The sequence below is a fragment of the Ambystoma mexicanum genome, chromosome 1q (genome assembly GCF_040938575.1).
Source record: "Ambystoma mexicanum isolate Mex_15411 chromosome 1q, UKY_AmexF1_1, whole genome shotgun sequence".
Lineage (NCBI taxonomy): Eukaryota > Metazoa > Chordata > Amphibia > Caudata > Ambystomatidae > Ambystoma > Ambystoma mexicanum.
Genome location: NC_090922.1, coordinates 863,435,782 through 863,454,906, shown reverse-complemented (window position 1 = coordinate 863,454,906; position 19,125 = coordinate 863,435,782). Strand labels below are relative to the sequence as shown.

The 19,125-nt window shown below is 44.6% G+C and overlaps 1 protein-coding gene across 2 annotated transcripts in view; it reads right to left on the bottom strand.

Moving 5' to 3' along the window:
- The window catches only part of DENND1B (DENN domain containing 1B), a 2,623,009-nt gene that overhangs the window by 1,436,532 nt on the left and 1,167,352 nt on the right, over positions 1 to 19,125 (bottom strand). For both annotated transcript variants that reach the window (XM_069641511.1, XM_069641512.1), the window contains exon 6: positions 8,765 to 8,834. In XM_069641511.1, the coding sequence (XP_069497612.1) occupies positions 8,765 to 8,834 (70 nt within the window). The remainder of the gene's footprint in view (positions 1 to 8,764; positions 8,835 to 19,125) is intronic.

Below are 19,125 nucleotides of genomic sequence, written 5' to 3'. Positions count from 1 at the left end.
AGTCACTGCACCGTCGCTGCCCCCCCTGCACAACCACCATCACAGGATAATGATTCCCCATGATTCCCCACATACCTGAAACCAAGGTGCTGGAATCCCTCGACCCCAATAGTACTGTGCACACGCCGGCGCCACACAAGTAAAGGCATCATGGCAGCATCAAGCAGCAGACGAAGAAGGGGGCGGGGCTTGGAGGGTAGACGTAAGCGACTGGGACAGGTAACTTCTGATTGGTGGAAATCACTCCAGCCCCCATATAAGGCAGAAAGTAAGGCAGGACTAACGTTGATGTTTTCATGCCCTTTCAGATCGGAAGGACCGGCACCGAGAGTACAACACCAGAGCCCATCTGGGCTTATGAGGACTAGCCTGCATGCACTCCTAGTGCATCTATACCGGAGAGAGTTTGAAAGAAGACCTTCCCCGGGCCTGAATTAATCCAAAGAGCTCAGAACTAAGGATTCGTATTTCCTTACCCTTCTTACTTTCTTGCAGTTACTAATCCTGCTGAAAATAAAAGCCAATTTTGGTTCAGGCAACTCCAGTCTCATCCAAATAATTTACAACCTCGTCTTAAGTTTTGAAATGTCCAGGGCACACCAGACAGCAAACATATTTCTTCATACGCCTACTGGTTTATATCCAAGAACACATTCCATTTTTGTGCCTCAAGTAAACCTGCACGTTCATGTTGGATTATCCACTCCTGTAAAAGTCCCTTCAACTGCCTCCCATAGAACCTCCATGTAACTCGGGTTCCATTACATATATACATTCCGATGGTGGAGACAGTCAATGTAGTTAATGGTGTGCATACTACAGGAAGTTGGACATGCATCCCAACACCATCGTAGCTTCCTGCTCAACTGGGTGATATGAGAAACCAAAGGGTGTCTCACCTACTAGTCACTGGGGATCTCCCTCTCTTAGGTGGCCATGGCACGGCCATCGCCTTTGGATCCAGACCCTGGGGGTGGATCAGTGTGGGAGCATCACCTGGGTGAGGGGTCCTTGGGAGTGGGTTTGAGGCGACCGGTGGTGAGGTGCGGTATTCCCCCCTTTCCCGTACCCATGACCCATCCTATTTTATAGGATTCTCTGTTGTTCCAACTCCCCTCCCTTCCTACACAAACACTGGGCAGAGGAAGAGGGCGGCAGAGTAATGGGGCTAACCCTTAAATATCTCATTGGACATGTCCCGCTAATCGGGCCAGGCAAAGTGAGGCACTTGACTTTAAGTGAATACATCTGATAACAATTAGCTCTCCTCACACGGATAAAAGGCGAAACATAGAGCCACACTGAGCAAGGTGGAACACAAGCAAGAGCAGAACTTCCAGGGCAAAGGCCCACCTTCTGGAGCTGAGGGACGAGAGGGAAGGGTAGATAACCCCAGGAGTTCCCTGCAAGAGGTTGTTGCCTCCAAAAGACCACGAAGGACATTAACCCTGGGAAAAGGGGGGAAGAAAAGTTGAATGTTGACCTTATGTGCTTATGACAATGAACTACCCAGACCAAGAGACACTGGGGCAAACAACACAAGGGTGTGAGTTAAAGGGAAAGGCAAAGTGGTCCTGCAGAGGTCTATAGTAAAAAGCCACACACTTTCAAAAGTCTTCTACATCAGGAAAAGGTCTGAGCCCGGAAGTGTGATAAGTAAGGGGAAGGGAACCCCTAAACTATGTGAATTAAGATTGGGGCAGAGAATCCCTGCAAGTCTTGTGTTTGAATCGTCTGAACCCTACTGAGGGAGACCGACGTGAAGTTTTTGCTGAACTGTGTTTTTGAAAGCTGGAATGAGAAACTTTAAAGTGGAAGGCCTGGCGGGCCTCTATCCACGTTTTTGAACTGCCTTTGTTTTGCGAACATGGGCCATAGGGTGTCATCCTGTCTACGAGGACCGCCTTACTCTGTGCTGTCTAACACTGATTTTCCTTTGCATACATATTCTCCTTTACACCCTTTTTGTACAAGAGATGGGCCAGGCAATAGGTTTTGTTAGTATAAGCCATTTCGATTTGACGGACTCAACTAGGACTATTTCATTTATTATTTGATGGTAGAGACTACTCTCATCTTAACTATAGGACAAAGTAGGTGTTTTATCAAACCCCTAAAATTGAATAAAGGTTTTATAAATTGTACTTTTTGTGTCAGTGTCATGCTTGTGATACCATGCCTCCCTTATAGTTATCTGCTAGCATAGTTTCCTTTTGGGTGGCTTGTAGGTGAGACAGAATGTCTGATCTTCCCAGCCCATTGATATTATTTAGCGACCATCCCGGTTGTCTTAGAATTAGGCACAATAATGTTGTTGATCGGCATCCCTCAATTATTTGTGCTCTCACTTCTTAAACAAGCTGCGCTATTGTGCAGGTTCTCGCAAGTCATTGGATTCTGACACATGACAGACCTTTAATAGTCCCTATTTGCTTCTGGTTGAAAATTATTGTGGGGAAGAGTTGGCTGCTAATTCATAGTCCTCTTTATAACTGGTGCTGTTTAAAATCAGAAACATTTTGTGCACATCCTTGCTTTCAAAGTGTAACAGCACGGAGCACTTCAGTTCAGGGCCACTACCGTTAATTGTCTTTGGTTAATTTGTACATTTGGCCATCCATAATTTCTAGCAAGGCCCATTGCACGTCTGGATAGCACGAGGCAGAAATGGTGGAACGACTGCCATGGAGGAAGCATTGTACTGATCTTGATATTGCTTATCCTCCGGCCAACTCATCAGTCATTGCTCCGTTCCCTTTAACTGTGTGGTGGTGTTTCAGTTTTCCCTGTATCTGGATCCTGCCACTCTTTGCCAGTGTGGCATTGTGTCTCTTGCCTGCAGCACGTGCGGGCATATCATTATGTTAAACAAACTGGATACACACCTGAAATTTCTGTTTGGGAGTCCAGCGCATACATCCTGTAGTGATGCGTGCAGTACAATATCAGAATAAGGACAATCTTGTGTCCTGGCGCACAAACGCTCCCTTCATAACACTGCCCAAATGGTTACGTTCAGAGAGTTAGTGAGGTTTTTGTAGCATTGCATCTGTTACAATCAGATTCACAAGTCAGATAAGAAATCAAACTAGGGTTATGCACATAGCACAGAAGGGTCTTCTCTGGCCCATTTGTGCATTTTCTTCATCACAGTACTGCAGTGCTACGAGCTGCTGGCGTCCCAAATATATTTCTATCCCAATGTCAGGGGAAGATATGAATCTTTCTGAACTTGACAATGTAGTATGATAAACCATTTAAAACGTGTCAGGTTAAATTGTATTCCCTGCTTCCATGTGGATTCTTGGAACCCATTAATATTTCACTGTTGGACAAGGTGTTCATGAGGGCTAGGCTATGCCTTCTTGAGCTACTCCGTGCTCATTAAGTGCTCAGGTAACCTTTGTCAATAACGCGATCTGCATATTTAGAAGAATACGTATTCTTAGAAAGGGGTAACACCTTCGCTTTTCTGGGATGCCTGTTTCCTTTATAATTAGGCCCATAACGAGGGAAAATGATAACAGAAGGTGCTTAAGCTGCTTTGAAACACAGCTAGGGAGAATCACGGAAGGGAAAAATCCCAACCAGGACACCAAGAAATGCTTGGCATAGGCTTGTCTAATATTTTTCAAGAAGGGACATCCTGCATTAACCATGAACCATTAGTGGGATGAGAGCCCATCTGCTAGGTTGTTGGCATTGGCAAGCCCAGACATGGCTTTTACCCGATTGATGCAGACTAACCTTGGTGGAATTATAGGTTGGTGAGATTTCACAGTGATGTGGCAAATGGTGGGGGCATGACCATCACATGGAGAAAGGGAAGTGCGTTTCCAAACACATTCGGAAGTTGCCAAATTCAAAGAAATCAGAACCGTAGTAGGATGGATAAATGATACATTTGTGTGTGCCTTGGATCAAAATCAAAATAAAACAAACACAGTTTGTTATGGTCGATGTCCGCTGCGCCTGGGTTTAGCAATTGCAGGCTTCAAGGTTGCTATGGCGACGATGTCCTACACAACGCAACGCTGTGACGCAGGAGCGTCAAGATGGCGCCGTACACTATGTATCAGTAATGCCGACAACAACGCCAGCTAACGGGTAAGCAGTGCGTCATATTGTGCTTTTCTATTGATTGCTACAGCGCTAATCTTTTCCTGGTTCACGTTGCCTTTCTCTGCCACTTGACTAGCTTCCCCGGGATCCTTCTTTCCTAGCTCCTGCAGTACTTTGCTTACCTTCCTGTTCCACAGTGCTTTCTCTGCTCTTCTTCAACCAACTGTTCTGCATTCCAGCAAATTTGATAATTCAAACAATTGCTTCAAAGGACCTTCAGCAGTCTCCAGAATTCCACACTGCTCCTCCAAGAGATTTTTTGTGTTTTGGTTTTTTTTTCTCCACAAATGAGACATGCCCTGGGTAGCCCTCTGGCTGTTCTTTAACACTAACAGACAGCGGCGTGGCTACCTGGGGAGACAAGCCTTACCCTCTTTTATTCCAAGCCACACAAGTCCTCTTAAGGCATGTCGCTGACACAGTTATCCAGAAGACGAAGATCCTGCTTGGAAAATAAGCACAAGACATGGCCTCTATGACAGAATAGCATCACCCAAGTCGATAATTACAGCTATCTGGGCATCACTATCAATTCATAAAAAAAAACAATATGATGCTTATACGGAATAAACCCCAAAGAGCCATTATGCTGATGAATGTTGTGAGGAAATGTGTAAATAATACAGCACAAAGTGTGATTCTGTCTTTTTTATATGGGTTAGATATGGACTGTCACACTCGGTTGGCTGAATAAAACGGAGGGGGACATCTGGACAATGGTGCTGGGATTGTCCCAATGTATACCTGTCCGGGTACTTTGTATTGAGCTTGGCCTCACTGCATTGGGCACTTGTCTAGCCATAAGGAGAGCACAGCTCTATTTGAAAGCCTGTTCTAAGCCGGCATGTCCCCTATAGCTCTCTTCGGAGATACTATAAAATCGCGTTCACTCAATACAATGTTAAAGGTATTTGTATCATGCACTGTCACCACTGGAGTGGTCCCCAGGCAATTTCAAAAGATTACATGGAGACTTTATCAGTGCCATAGGTTGGAAAATAGAAACTAACAAAAGTAGCTAGTTTACATAGCAGAGCTATGGGACTGGAGATGAAACCATGATCATATAAATAAATTAAAAACATTGGCCAAATATTACCTGGCTACCTTGGGATATTGCAAACCACAAAATTATTTATTTTCCCAGCAGCTACACATAGAATAATTTGGCAACTATCAAGACGTGCCATAGGGACCCAAGTTGCACCGCACTGAGGAGGCCCAACAAGGCTGAAACATGTCTGGTTTTGCTTGTGTTTCCGTGCAGAGGGGCTGTAACCTAGCAGTTTGGGCTGGGCTGCTACCATTGGTGGCAGTACTTGACTGATTTACAGACAGGCTAAAACACGGTGGTGTGGAAGGTTGCCCAGAGCATTGCAAGTGGTTCAGTATTTCATAACCTTCCACCGATCACTTTTTTTGTTATAACTATCAAAACGTGATCAGTTTGACCGAGATGCCTGGCTGGTACTTGATACATTTATGGCTTGAAATTGAATGCAGATTATGAAAAGCCGGAGGATAGCTTAGGGGCAACAAGCTCACTTTGGAAGCAAGACGATGTGGAGCAACACAAGTTCGATCTCCAGGTCCGCACTTAGAAACCTCTGGGTAATTAAGCATAAAGTTATAAATACCCAATAACAAATTACAAAGATTAGAGAGTCATGTTCTTTATGGATTAGAACTTTATTATATGCATTTGTAACGTGTTTCTCCCTGTGATGTTGTTTACATTTGTTTCATCCTGTAACACAATGAGTGACTAGCTAACTGTAGGAGACCTGAGTATGGGGATGGGGGGTGGAGGGTGGGGGCGGTGCCAGAGTTCTATATAGCCCAAGGCGGTGCAGTGGCCACCAGGAAGGAGCTACCCAAAGAGGCCGCATGCAGGTAAAGACAAAGAGTTTTGACCTGTAAACCAACACTCATAGGGGGTCAAATGCCAATAAACAACAACAGACTTCTTTGTTTTGTTTGAGTGGGAGTCTGCTTTATCTTTATAGGAAGACACAAACAATACGTAGATTGGCCCTACATCACACCATAGATCTTTGACCAGGGCGGTACTCATAACATACCCTTCTATGACATATCTGCACATGCACTAAATAGATGCCATCTTATGTCAAACGTCTCTTCTATAACTGAACCCTGGCCTTTTCTTCACATACCTAACACAGCTGGTCACAGATATTACTATGGTGATGTCATATACGACTGTGTTACATAACTTTCTGTCTACAGTCTCGGGGTAGAAAGGACACTTACCTTTGATAAATAGAATGGAGTAGGGCCTACAGGTGCTCCCTGGAAGCGAACATTTCTCATGTGACGAATAAATAGCTCCTCCTGTCACTAGTCTTTCTTGTGACAGAACACTTTTACCTTTGATAAATACATACCATTAATGCCCACAGGTGCTCCCTGGAAGCAAACGTTTTCCAAGTGACAAATAAATAACTCCTCCTGCAACTAGTATTTCCTGTGACAGAACTCTTTTACCTTTAATATCTCATTGACGCTTAGGGTCACAGACATTCCCTGAAAGAAAAAAACTTCCCCCTGTGCCTGGCTACCGACTTAGTTCATCACTGATCTTTCTGATGACGAACCGGGGGCTGATAACCACAGACTGAATATGTGACCCCGACCGACAGGGTCGAGGCGAGAGCCTGTAAAACACAGAAAGCTGAGTAATCAACCTTCTACCTCTGCGCCACCCAGAGGGGAAAAACGACTACTATTACCCAAGTAGCGTTTGGCTAAAACGAAGCAAAACACTTGGCCCGTTAGTAAAGCCCAGCTAACTGCCCAACGGTAACGGGTGTTCCTGTTGCCTCTTTTGGTGTCTCCTACCTGCTTGGCCCGGCTACCCCGTGAGCCGAGTAATGAACGGTCCCAATTATGGCTTGCTCTCACTCTCCGTCCCGGGTGGCGAAGGGGAAGAGCTGCCAACCACACCGATAGGCGGACGGCCTGAGGTGAAGGGGGCGGGAGTCACTGACTCGACAGAGGACCTCATTGCACTCTGGAGAAGTCTCGGCTTCAACCCGGATTACTCTCTCCCTCTTCTCTCTCCTAACAAACCTCCGTCGGGCTAATATGCCCAACCAGCATTTCCATTTTCCTTCACCAGCAAGGGAGCTCCATGCAAACCTGAGGTGAAATCACCTCATAAATGGCCGCGCTCCCCCTGCTGGTAGTGCCCACATTCTCATAGTCCCGTAAACTATGCGGCCAAAACCACCACCGTGTGGAGAGTGTCAGATACAAAAAAAGGACTAAGAAATACACAGCCTGCAACTGAATACGTCACTAAGCCCTTTCTATGCTGAAACCTCCAAGGAAAAGGGGTTTACTCATCCATTATATGCTTCAATTGCAAGACAATTTTAAACAGTGAAATACATTAGTAATGTATGCATTTGTTTATTTGTATTTGAATGATCACGTTAAAATTCATGCTTTGATTTTCCAGTTATGGCCTGTTAACCCACTGAATGTTGTCTGCCTATGGTGAATCTGAGAAGCTGTTAACAGATAACGGGTGATTATTGCGAATACGACTGCCCTAAACCACAGTGAATGTGGGCAAGAGTGGAATGAGAACACCGGAGGGGTGATTTTGCTTGGGACGTAGTAGTTTCAAGAGAGTCACACCGACGCAGTCCGCTACTTTGTGACTGCCTGTGTGGCCGGCTGCTGCCCTTTATTTTATGTGTTGGTAGACAAGGCCATGGTGGCCCAGCAACGAGGTCTAACCATTCCTATCTACAGTGAACGTAATCCTCGCTTCAATTAGGAGTTCCAACTTAATTGGAATGAAGGCTATCCCGGAAGAGATGATATTTGATAGAGTATTTTAAAGTATTACCATTTGTAGAATGCATTTCTCATCAATATTTCAATCAATTTATGGAATTTGAATCAGGTTTGGTATAATTGTACCGATCACTACTAATATAAAATCCTGCTGACATGATGATGTCTCTCTAAGAAAAAAAAAAAACTACAACTCCCAGGATTCCTCAGAGGTACTTCATCACGAGAGAGCACCTTCCAATACAACCAGCATCTCCTGCCTCCACGACTATGCATTTCCTCCTTTAAGCTTTTCGCAGGAGGGGCACTTTCCGTATGCCAGCAAGTACGGCACTCTTCACTGGAATACTGATATGTGGGATAGTTCTTGAGAAACTGGAAGCACACAATTCTCAAAATCAGGGGCTCAACTCAATTGTTAGCCATGGTAATTTAAGGGCACAGCTCAACGGGCACTTTCTCCTGTATGAATGATGCTCTAACCAGTAGCAAATAAACATGAGCTACTTCACGGGAGCTACTTTTTAAAATCATGCTTTCTAGTACTATCTGTTACCATTTAAACAGAGAATTATAAATTCTTAACCCTGTCAGATATCCAAGTATTTTAAAATGTTGTACCTCTTGATGTTCTAAAATAACATATACAGACAGAATAAAGCTTACAGTTCTTAACTTGCAAAAACAGAAGAAGATGCACTTTTTCCCACACATTTCTGATTTTTGAATTTACAAAACAGCTATTGAGAAGTTACTTAATTTCATTATAGTACTTTAACTTCTTAACACAAAGAGAAATCAAATAAATGACCCATACCTGTTCTTTAACCAGGTAATCTGCCAACGTATTAAGGAGCTTGTAGTAAACTTCAAACCAGGGCAGGTAGCTGTAAAATATAAATTGACGGATGATTACACATGCAAGTGTGGTACAAAATGTGCAAAGTACAGCTATGAATGAAATGATAGCAGTGAGATTTGCAATGTCTCTGTCTTATAGAATATGTGCAGGTATGTCCCACATATGTGATAATGGGAGTGGTCATAGGGATAATTGGCAAAGTCCAAAGGTGGCCCTTCTCAAGTTCCCTAGCAACTCATCTATTGTAAAGACTAGTGTTTACTGGAAAGATCTATACAGTTATGGATGGTTTAAAAAGGCTTGAGAAAAAAACCTTTCAGCTGAAATATGAAAGTAGGATAATCCGTTTGAGCAAAGTCACACCTTCGACAACGTCACCTAGTAGCCATCACTGGACGTTCACCTCCAGTTGGAAGCCACATCATCAACGCATTGAGGGTATGCAAATTAGCCCAAACGCAAGCCTTTTACCCGAGGAAATTGTCTTAAAGGGAAGTGCTGCTTTATACATTGCGTAATCAACACAGAAGATGGACACATGTAGAAGATGGATGGTTTCACATACAGACAATATAAATAAAAACAAAATAACCTTTAAAACCTTAAAAGGGTTTCATACTAGTCGTGACCCCTGCTAAAACAGCGTACACACAGAAAAGCATGCCTATTGCCACTTATGACCCTGTAACAGAGCTTGATTATCTCCCAAATTCGATTGAGTCAATATAATACAAATATATTTTGAATCTCCTTAAATTTGACAGATTTCAAGGATTCATTTGCAATTAGGGCTTGTATCTGAGAACATGGACAGAGATTCACCAAACCTGTTTCTTTTAATCAAAACTGTATCTGCTAACTCTGGTATCCTTTTCCATTTGGTAAATCATGCTTGGAACTAGAATGTTTGTAGTCTTCTGCAGAAATATAAAGCAGCAATTATGGAATTTTGGGATAAGATTGATCTTGCTGAAGATATTAACTTGACTCTCAGCTGTCGACCAAGCTTTACTGATTAGAGAAATGAAATTGAAGGCAAGGCTATAGGATTGAAAGAACAATGAGAACGTTTAATTTGTTAGGAAACTGGTGAAAGGCATTTTTAATGTTTGTTCCACAATAGTATTCTGCTGCCACATTCACTATGTTTTTCCATATACGGTTTTATGATCCATGTATACACATTTTTGACCATATTGAAACACGGGAAGTACTATAGGATGAACTTGGCATGGGAAGATCGTATATGTAGGGTTTGTAAGGTTGAATGTCTGATTGAGTCAGTTAAACATTCAGTGACTGCTTGTCAAGTTTTAAAAGATAAAAGGCCAATATATTTTCACCAATTTGTATATAACATTTACTAGAAAGGTAGGACCCAATTCTGGGAACCCTGTATAAGGGGCCAACAGGAGTCACATCTTCTTGCGCTTAAACTAATATGTATTTAAAGTATACTGAAATGGTCAATAATGATGTATTGTAATATTGCCATTTGATCCTGTTAATAACTATTATAATAACGATTTCAAGATTGTATTGTTTTATATTATTGAATTTTGGTATTGCGTAGTAATATGTGGTTTTCTGTAAATCAAAGAGCAATAATAAAAAATATAAAGTAATCACTACAAAGTCTATAAGAAAATGTGCGTAACCATTTATTTACTGAAACATATTTCACAATATACTTGAGCAAAACGATGGATAATCAAAAGACATTAAAATAGTTGGTCCTAAAACAATGTCAAACTAGGGTTTAAAGTGTGAATGCAAGAGTATCTCACTCCTGCAATCCAAATCAAGCGATAGCAAGTGTGACTAGTTTATCCTAAACACTGAAGAAAGTTACAAGACCGAGGGCTAATGGTCTTTAAATCAGTTCAGGTTCAGTTGTGGATACTTGCACGAGGAGTCCGCTTGTATACCAAGATTAAGAACTCACAATCGGAAGTCTAAGGGTTTCACAACGATCATCAGTTGAAAAGCCAAGCATTCACTAACACCAGTGCCTTTGCAGGACTTCTAGATAATTCAGCAACACCTAAGTCAACAGTCCAATTGACAGAGCATGGTCTGGCAACAAGGCTATAGAATGAAGTTGCTTCTAAAGATGGCTGCGATAGACTGTATAGAGTCTCGTTTTGTCCCTTGCTCCTTGCTACTTTTAGGTATGATATGTTAAGTCATTTATTACGCGCCTGTACAGAAGTGTTTCTTGGTGTGTAATGATCCTGAGGAGATCAGGATCATTGCACTGGGCCCCGTTAAAACACCCTGCAAAAAGGTGGGAGTTTTGCGTAGAAGGAGCAGTGTATGATCTGCAATAAAGAGGAAAGGGGGGAACATATGGCACAATATGCTTTATGTGTAAAATTTTAAAATATAAGTTTGAAATAGGAAGGGTTTTAAAGATCTAGAAAATCCTTGCATTTGAAATGCATGCAATAAATGCTGAAAGCACCAAAAACGAAAAGTTCAAACAAAGTTGTCATTCCTTTTTTACATTTTCAACAAAATACTCACTCCCACATCACACTAAACCCGAGAAATTGAAATATTTTGGGAAAAATGCAACAAACCTACATATTCAATCTATAAGGAATGCGCAAGTGACTTCTGACCCACTTCACGTTTATGAAAGTAATCTCAAGAAGCGGCATCATAATAACACTATAAGCTCTGAGAGGAAAGGAAGAGGGACATTTTAAACAAGACACGCAATGACATTAAAAAGTATTGAACATAAAGGAATAATATTAGAAAATCAATGCAATGGACCATTTACTACAAGTTTAAGCCTAAAGACAGAAAACACAAATACATTTCCTTCCAGAAGTGAAAACAACTAGCACTTGAAGATTTTATTTACAACACGGAAAAAGGTACAAATATAAAAGCTTTCAGAAGTGTAGTGAAAGCAAAGAAAATACAGTTAAGAGGCAAGTTATTAGTAAAACAAAACAAACCTTGTCCCCACACCAAATACCGCCTAAAGAAAAATCAAAGAAAACAGGGTAATACATTTAATAAGCAAATAGAAGAACTTTGAGAGAAACCTGCCTAAATTTGACCTAGCATGAGGCCACAAAAACGTCTACTGCAAGCATTTCTAAAAAGAGTCAAGGCAAATAGAAGAAACCTAGCAGAGACTCCTCAGACTCTTGAAGAAATTATAGTCCAGGAAAAATATGAGACATACCTTAGAAATGGCACAATACCGAAAGCAGATGCAAACTTTAGTGAATTCCCTAAACATTTGAAGCAGTTGTACACCCTACATACCAACATCAACTCTGAAACATCTTCAACAAATGTTTCCTTATTGTCCAACAAAATGACAAGACCTACAAAATTGTATTTAACAAAAAAAATAAATTAACCCATGAAGCTAAAACAGGCATTTGCTTAATGAACTTTGACGCCAATGATATATAACAATCCAAACAATCACTCTGGGCATTAAAATCTAAGGCAGACGCATCCAAGTGTTGTAATCCTCCTAGAGAAACATACATAAAGATGGATTGCAACAAGAATTCACTGAAAACAAGAAGCATGCTGACAAATTAAGCTTACTCTATGCTACCCTTCAGAGCAGACTGACCATAAATAATGTGAAGTAAAGTTTGCAAACATAATATATTATTTTGATGACACATGGATGGGACTGATAACCATAAACAACCAGCATGAGCACAAATTGGAGAAGGAAATATGGAACTGCACTAGTCTTTGTTTAGGAAATACCGAAGATAAATAATAAAATAAGAGTGGTAGCACATTGCCTTTGGACAAACTCTGAATAACAAACACCCATCATTCAGTAAGTTTTCATCATATCAGAAGAAACCCAACATTCTCTGGAACTTCAAACCAAATCCTCATTAATAAAAGAAGCAGAGGTTTGGATTACTTGAAGAGTAATACACTCCATTTTTTATTTAAAAATGTGATTGTCATTGTGAAAATAAATCTGTGATTCAGCTTCTCATTACCAAACGTAAATCTACTAATAAAAATGCATACATTTATATTATCGTACTGCCCTCAAATACGTAAACAGTAAAGAATTAGCACCCTCAAGAAACATCCACATCTCTTAATGCATCAATTCTCCCTAGATTTAAAGTTCAAAGAAAGGTTTGGTGCCATGTTAGTCCACTTTGAAAATCACACAAGAAGTAGGGTTTGATATTTTGTATTGGACTACCTGAAAATATTCTGCAGAGATAGAACAGTGCATTCATTACCTTTTAAAGTCCCACAGACCTCATTGGAAGTTACAGACTGAAATGATTCGTAAAGAAAAAAATCTCCGGACAGTTCATTCTCAAAGAAAGAGAATAAACAATAAAAAAGGGACTTTTTAACTTCATTGGCTGAAAGAGAAGTGAACATGGAATCGAATGGGATAATCATGGAAACATGGCACACATAATTGTTTGAAAACAGTCCGCATTTCTAGCTGAGATTTTCCTTTAAAGAAAACAAATCCTTTTCACATGCAAGTGTTAAAGTAATATATTTTCAAAGTTTAGCACAGACAGTTGTAAGGTGGGCCCAGGAGATTTCCTAAAATTACAGATATTATTTTAAAAGATATGTTGAAGTGAAAGGTTTCGAAATACAGAATTGGAAAGCAGAGAGAGTATTGCATTTTCCTTACACAGAGTCTTAAATTGTGTTTAGCAGGTCTTATATAGTGTCAGGGGATTATAGTGATTTCAATGCAGCTGCTAAGGTTTCTTGGCTGATGTATAATGTGACACTACAATATATGTTCTCGGGGTTTAAATGGTTCAATCTTTAATGTTACCTCAGTATGCCTCAAGCTTCACAATGGTTTCCTGCCTTGCATACAGTAAGGCAAATGTAATATACAATGCCCATATTTGAACAGTGCAATGGGCGCGTTATCTCAGTGTGTTTCATTCTCAGTAATTCTTAGTGTTGTGTGCCCTCACCCATTAAGAGATCTATGCAGTAGTGTCCAATAGCTGATGGTGAGAGATGGTACTGGACCGCGGCATTGCTGGACCTGGGGTTTAGGGGCCCCAGCAAATAGCTGTCTGTTCTGTATCTTAGTAAATATGCCAGGATACTTTTGTGGGGAGGGCTACTGAGCCAACTGCATCTCAAGCAACAGACTATGATTAACACAAGCTCCATGTTTGCTGAATACATATTATAACCTCTATCTTTCATGAAGAAGTTCTTGTGATGTTAAAGACATTTTGGGCCAGAGTGTACAAATATCCAATCATTGAAAGGGCAATGAAATTTGCAAATAAATAAGATAGATCAACATTATTGACACCAAAAAAGACATAATTCAATAGAATATCAGAATAAAGTGAGTTTTATAGCTAGATTTTCTAGAAAAGATAGGGATATTTAATACTGACAAAAAGTAGGAATTTACTTATATTGGATAAGATATAAAAGTTTTTTGATGATAAACCTAAAGTTATCTATAGAAAGGCAAAACAATACAATCAATTTTATATCGTACTTATTCCACACCGACAAAGACTGAACAAGAACAGTGGTTAAAGACCAAACCAACAGGGTAATTCATAGATTTCAGCGCAGAGGCAGCGCAAGCGAGCAGTGCAGAGAGCTAACGTGCGCCAGCGTGTGCCAGCCGTGTGCGCTAAATAGCATTCTGGCGCACCGCGTATTGATGGAATATCAAAGCCATTTTGAGCGCTGGCACAGAGAACATCCCGCAGCGCCAGTTACGCCCCAAAGAACGCCCCTTGTGCAAGGATAAGGCATTGAAATCCCCAATGCAGCACAAAGGACCGCGCTAACCCTGAACCAGTTCACAGGGCCGGGACAGTGCATTTGGGGGGTGTACGGGAAGTTTCATATGCGATAGGCATTGTGCGAGTGGAGTACGTGTATTTCGGGGGTGTGCGTGAAGTATCACACGCGATAGGGCTTGCGCTATCGGGGTACATGTATTCCGAGGGGTGCGTGTGGAGAATCACACGCGATGGGCCTTGGGGAGTGGGGTACGTGTATTCCGAGGGGTGGGCATGGAGAATCACACGTGATGGGGCTTGGGATAGCGGGGTACGTGTATTCCGAGGGGTGCGCAGGGAGAATCACACACGATAGGCCTTGGGGAGTGGAGTCACACGATAGGCCTTGGGGAGCAGAGTACGTGTATTCCGAGGGGTGCGCAGGGAGAATCACACGCGATAGGCCTTGTGCTTGCAGTGTACGTGTATTCCGAGGGGTGCGCATGGAGAATCACACGTGATAGGCCTTGGGGAGCGGGGTGCGTGTATTCTGAGGGGTGCGCATGGAGAATCACACATGAGATAGGCCTTGGGCTAGCGGGGTACATGTATTCCGAGGGGTGCACAGGGAGGTTTACACGCGTTTTCGCAGCCACGGTAGGGGTACATGTATTCCTGGTGTGCCCCAACGTGAATTGGCAGTGTGTGTCCTGCCAGGTGTGGCCTCTCCCCCCTCCTCAGGCCCGGCAGGCAGCCCACAACACAGGGGACTACCCTGCACCCCTGGCCATGCCCCGCAGGCAGCCCATCCACCCTGGCCATGCCCCCCAGCCAGCCCACATGTTACCATGCACAAGTGAGCACCAGAACATGTCCCCCTGCACCTCCACCCACCCAGCAGTGACAGGCACCTGCCAACAGGCCCAGACTCATGCCCCCCGCCCCCAACACCTCATGACAATCCACAATCATGGGCCTTATGGGCCACACAAATCACACTCCATGCCACCCCAGTCCAAACACACAACCAGGTATTACATCCACCCCACAATGAAATCCCCATCACGACACATCCCAAATGGCAAGTATGCACATCAACATATTTCCGTCACACCCACACAATGGGTGCATGTGATTGAGAAAACACACATCGTGACAAGCATGAAACCAAAGAGAGAATACCACACATTGAAGTAGGAAAAGAAATTTATTAAACACAAAAGCAAGGGAATGAAATGAAACAGACAAGAATGCAATAATGATTAAAAAGCTGCATGTCTAAAATATAAAATAAAAATGTAGGAATGCAGAATCCAAATCAATCCAAAAGCATGTGTCCAATGTGTCAGTCAGGCAAAACAAATCCAAAGTGTAAAAAGAAGATAAAACCATTGCTCCATGGAAAAATAAGAAGTGAAATCCAGTGAAGAACTATTTACAAAGTACAAATCCAGGGTCCATGAGCCCAACCATTGACATGAAACCTACAAAAAACACTACCTAATGAAGAACTATATACAAAAAGGTGGGGCATTGTCCAAGCGCCCCAACAGAAATAAAAACAGAAAGGAAACCTAACATTAACTAACTATATACAATGGCGGCGGGCAAGTCCTACGGCTCACTCTGTGATGTCCCGGGCCAGGTCATCCTCGAACTCCATGTCGATGTCCCAGAGGCGGGCCACTGCCCTGGCTCGAGGTCTCGCAGTGATGCAGTCATCGCCTGTTCCAACTCCCTGTGAGTTGCCTCAAGGCACTCAGCCCGCATCAACGCCCTGCGCATGGAGAACTCCGCCCTGACCATGGTAAGCTGTGCCTCTTCCGTCCGTCGTCGCTCCGCATCTATCCGCTGGCCAGACCGCTGCCACACGGAAGACACTCCCATTCCAGGGTCCTCCTGCCCTCCGGCCGATGCCTGCCCATCTGATGTTGATGGCCACGAGCCATCATCGCTCCCACCTTGAGCCTGCTGCTGCTGTCTATGTGCCAAGCCCGATGATGCCGGCACATTCTCCATCTGCTGGTTTCCAGTTGGTGGGGTGTCCACCCCTGCTGGACCTCCGCCTCCCGACTATGGCAGGGATGTGATCTCCACAAAGCTGGCTGTGTTGGTCAGGCCAGGTCCACAGGAGGCCCTGGTGGAATCTGGGCCGGAAGACGGTAGGGAGAACGACTGGCGCATAGTCTCCACAGTGGAGGAGAGGGCTGCCAGAGTGCTCGACATGTAGGAACCCTCCGACCAGGGCCCCTCCCAACAGTGCCACATTGCCACGCAGCTCTACGTGATGGCGTGCGTGGTCCCCCCTGGAAGCATGCACGTCATCACGAATGACACGCGTGCCCAACGTGACACCAATCAGGACGGACCCCATACGGTCATGGGTCTCCTCGTCTGCAGGTAGTGGAGTGCCAGATGACGTGGGCCTCCCCCCTACCTGCGGACGGGCCTGGGACGGGGCATCCCTGCTGATGCATGGTGGTGCAGTCACAGGGTCAGGGTCAGTGACATGCACAGGCTGCTCTGCGGCGACCTGTGCTGCCTCCTGCCCCTGGCCCTGGACTGCACCACTTGCACCAGTGGTACTACCCCCACCAGGCCCCATGTGCGGCTCAGTAGCGGCCTCCTCCTCTGTGGAGACCACCAACCTGGATGGCTCCGCACCATCTTCCGCCATTGCAAGCCCGTGTGGGGGCTCACCCGGCCCTTCCGCTGCAGTGGTAGGGGTAGACGCGGCACCAGTCCCCTCACTCCCGGATGATGGCAATTCCTGGGAGGGTGGCTGGGCCTTGCATTGCCGCCCGGTGGAGGCATCCCCGCCACTTGGCTCCACAACGCTGTCTCCGCCCTCTTCTTCACTCGAGGCTGCGTAGAGGGAGACATAGCACACAAGCATCAGGGTACTGTACAATAGTCCCCTAGACAGGAAGCAATAACACATGAGTCGTACTGTCAAACGTCACTTCCATCCTGTCCCTCCACAACACATGGGTCAATGCAGGCAACATACATGCAGAAACAGGCACTTCGCATGCAATCAACATCAGCATCCATGTATAAGGGCCTCTATTGACATAAATGTTGGCTTCAAACTCACATGCATCATGGCTCATACTGATCCCATGCACACATATCACCGGAGGGTCATGCATCAGGGCTCGTACACCACAGACACAGTGGATACAAGGATGACTAGACTGCATAAGTGAATCAACACATCGTCACGGACATGTGTCATGCATCCATGGCGTTTCAAAGTCACACACACGCTACTCAGACACACAGACATGTACACCATACATGTACATGAAAGCAGCACCCATCTCTCACACCCCATCCATGTCCAAGCACACAGACAGGCACGCATTCATGTGTGCATTCCGCATGCTGCTCCCCATGTTGCATTGGAACACATGCACCATCCATGTGGTTCACGCATGACTGGTCTCACATGCATTACCATGATGTCCCTGCACACACACACATCCATACATAGCCTATGTCACACATACAGGCAAGTAGCTGACTACCAGCACACTGCAACATGCCCTGTTTCACACAGCAATGTATGGCCACTTACCGCTCAACTCAGGACGGGTCTGCCTCTCAAGGATCTGGACGTGGAGCGCTGGGCTTATGCGCTCCAGGACCCTCATCTGGATGTTGCTCAGGCTGACCCGGCACCCCTCTGCATCCTCTGCTTTCAAGAGGCGCCGGGCCTTGCTGAGGGTCCTGGACCTAAAGTCCTCCCAGCAGTTCCGGCCGTGCTTGATGTCACGGGATGCCACCCCCTCCTCGTTGATGGCAACCACTACGTCCTCCCAGATCCTTTCCCTGTTGGCGCGCAATGGTGTGAAGAGGGCATCATAATGCCCCAGAACTTGCACCACCCGGATACCAACTTCCTTATCGGTCTAGCTGGTAGCCCTCTGCCTCTCTGGCTGAGGGTCGCCAGTGGTCTCGGATGGTGTTTGCCCCGACATGGCGACCCCCGAGGCAGGTGTGGATAGGCAACTGGGTCCTGGGACTGGGCTGTGGAGTGATGGTATCCCAGTCGGGAGTCTTCTGTTCCAGCAGGGGTGGACACAGCAACTGGACCCCTGCAGATGGCTGACGTGCAGGCACCAATTAGCAGGCACGTGGGCAGCAGGCAGGCAGGCAGCAGCAGATGGCAGGTAGGAGCGTGCTCGGGACCCCGGGGGACAGGTAAATGGCCTTTTGGGCAGGAGCATGGTCTTCTGTGTGTTGTCGCGTGGCCAGCTTGATACGGAGTGATTTGGCACGTGAAAAATCTGCACGTCAGCGTGTAATTCGAGGAAAGGCCCTTAGCGTGTAAGCGCGTCTGTGATGTGACGCGCAAGGGTGTTTCCCCTCAACATGGGTGCATGTTGATTGTACACGTGCAAAAACTGCATGTCTGGGTGTCACTGCATGCAATTGGACGAAAGGGCCTTAGCACGTAAGTGATGTTGCACGTGTGGGCTGGCTCAAAAGGTACGAGTAGGATGCCATTTTCTTGTATGTGCTTTTTGTGGAGAGCGAGCGGGTGATTCTTGTACTTCTTGT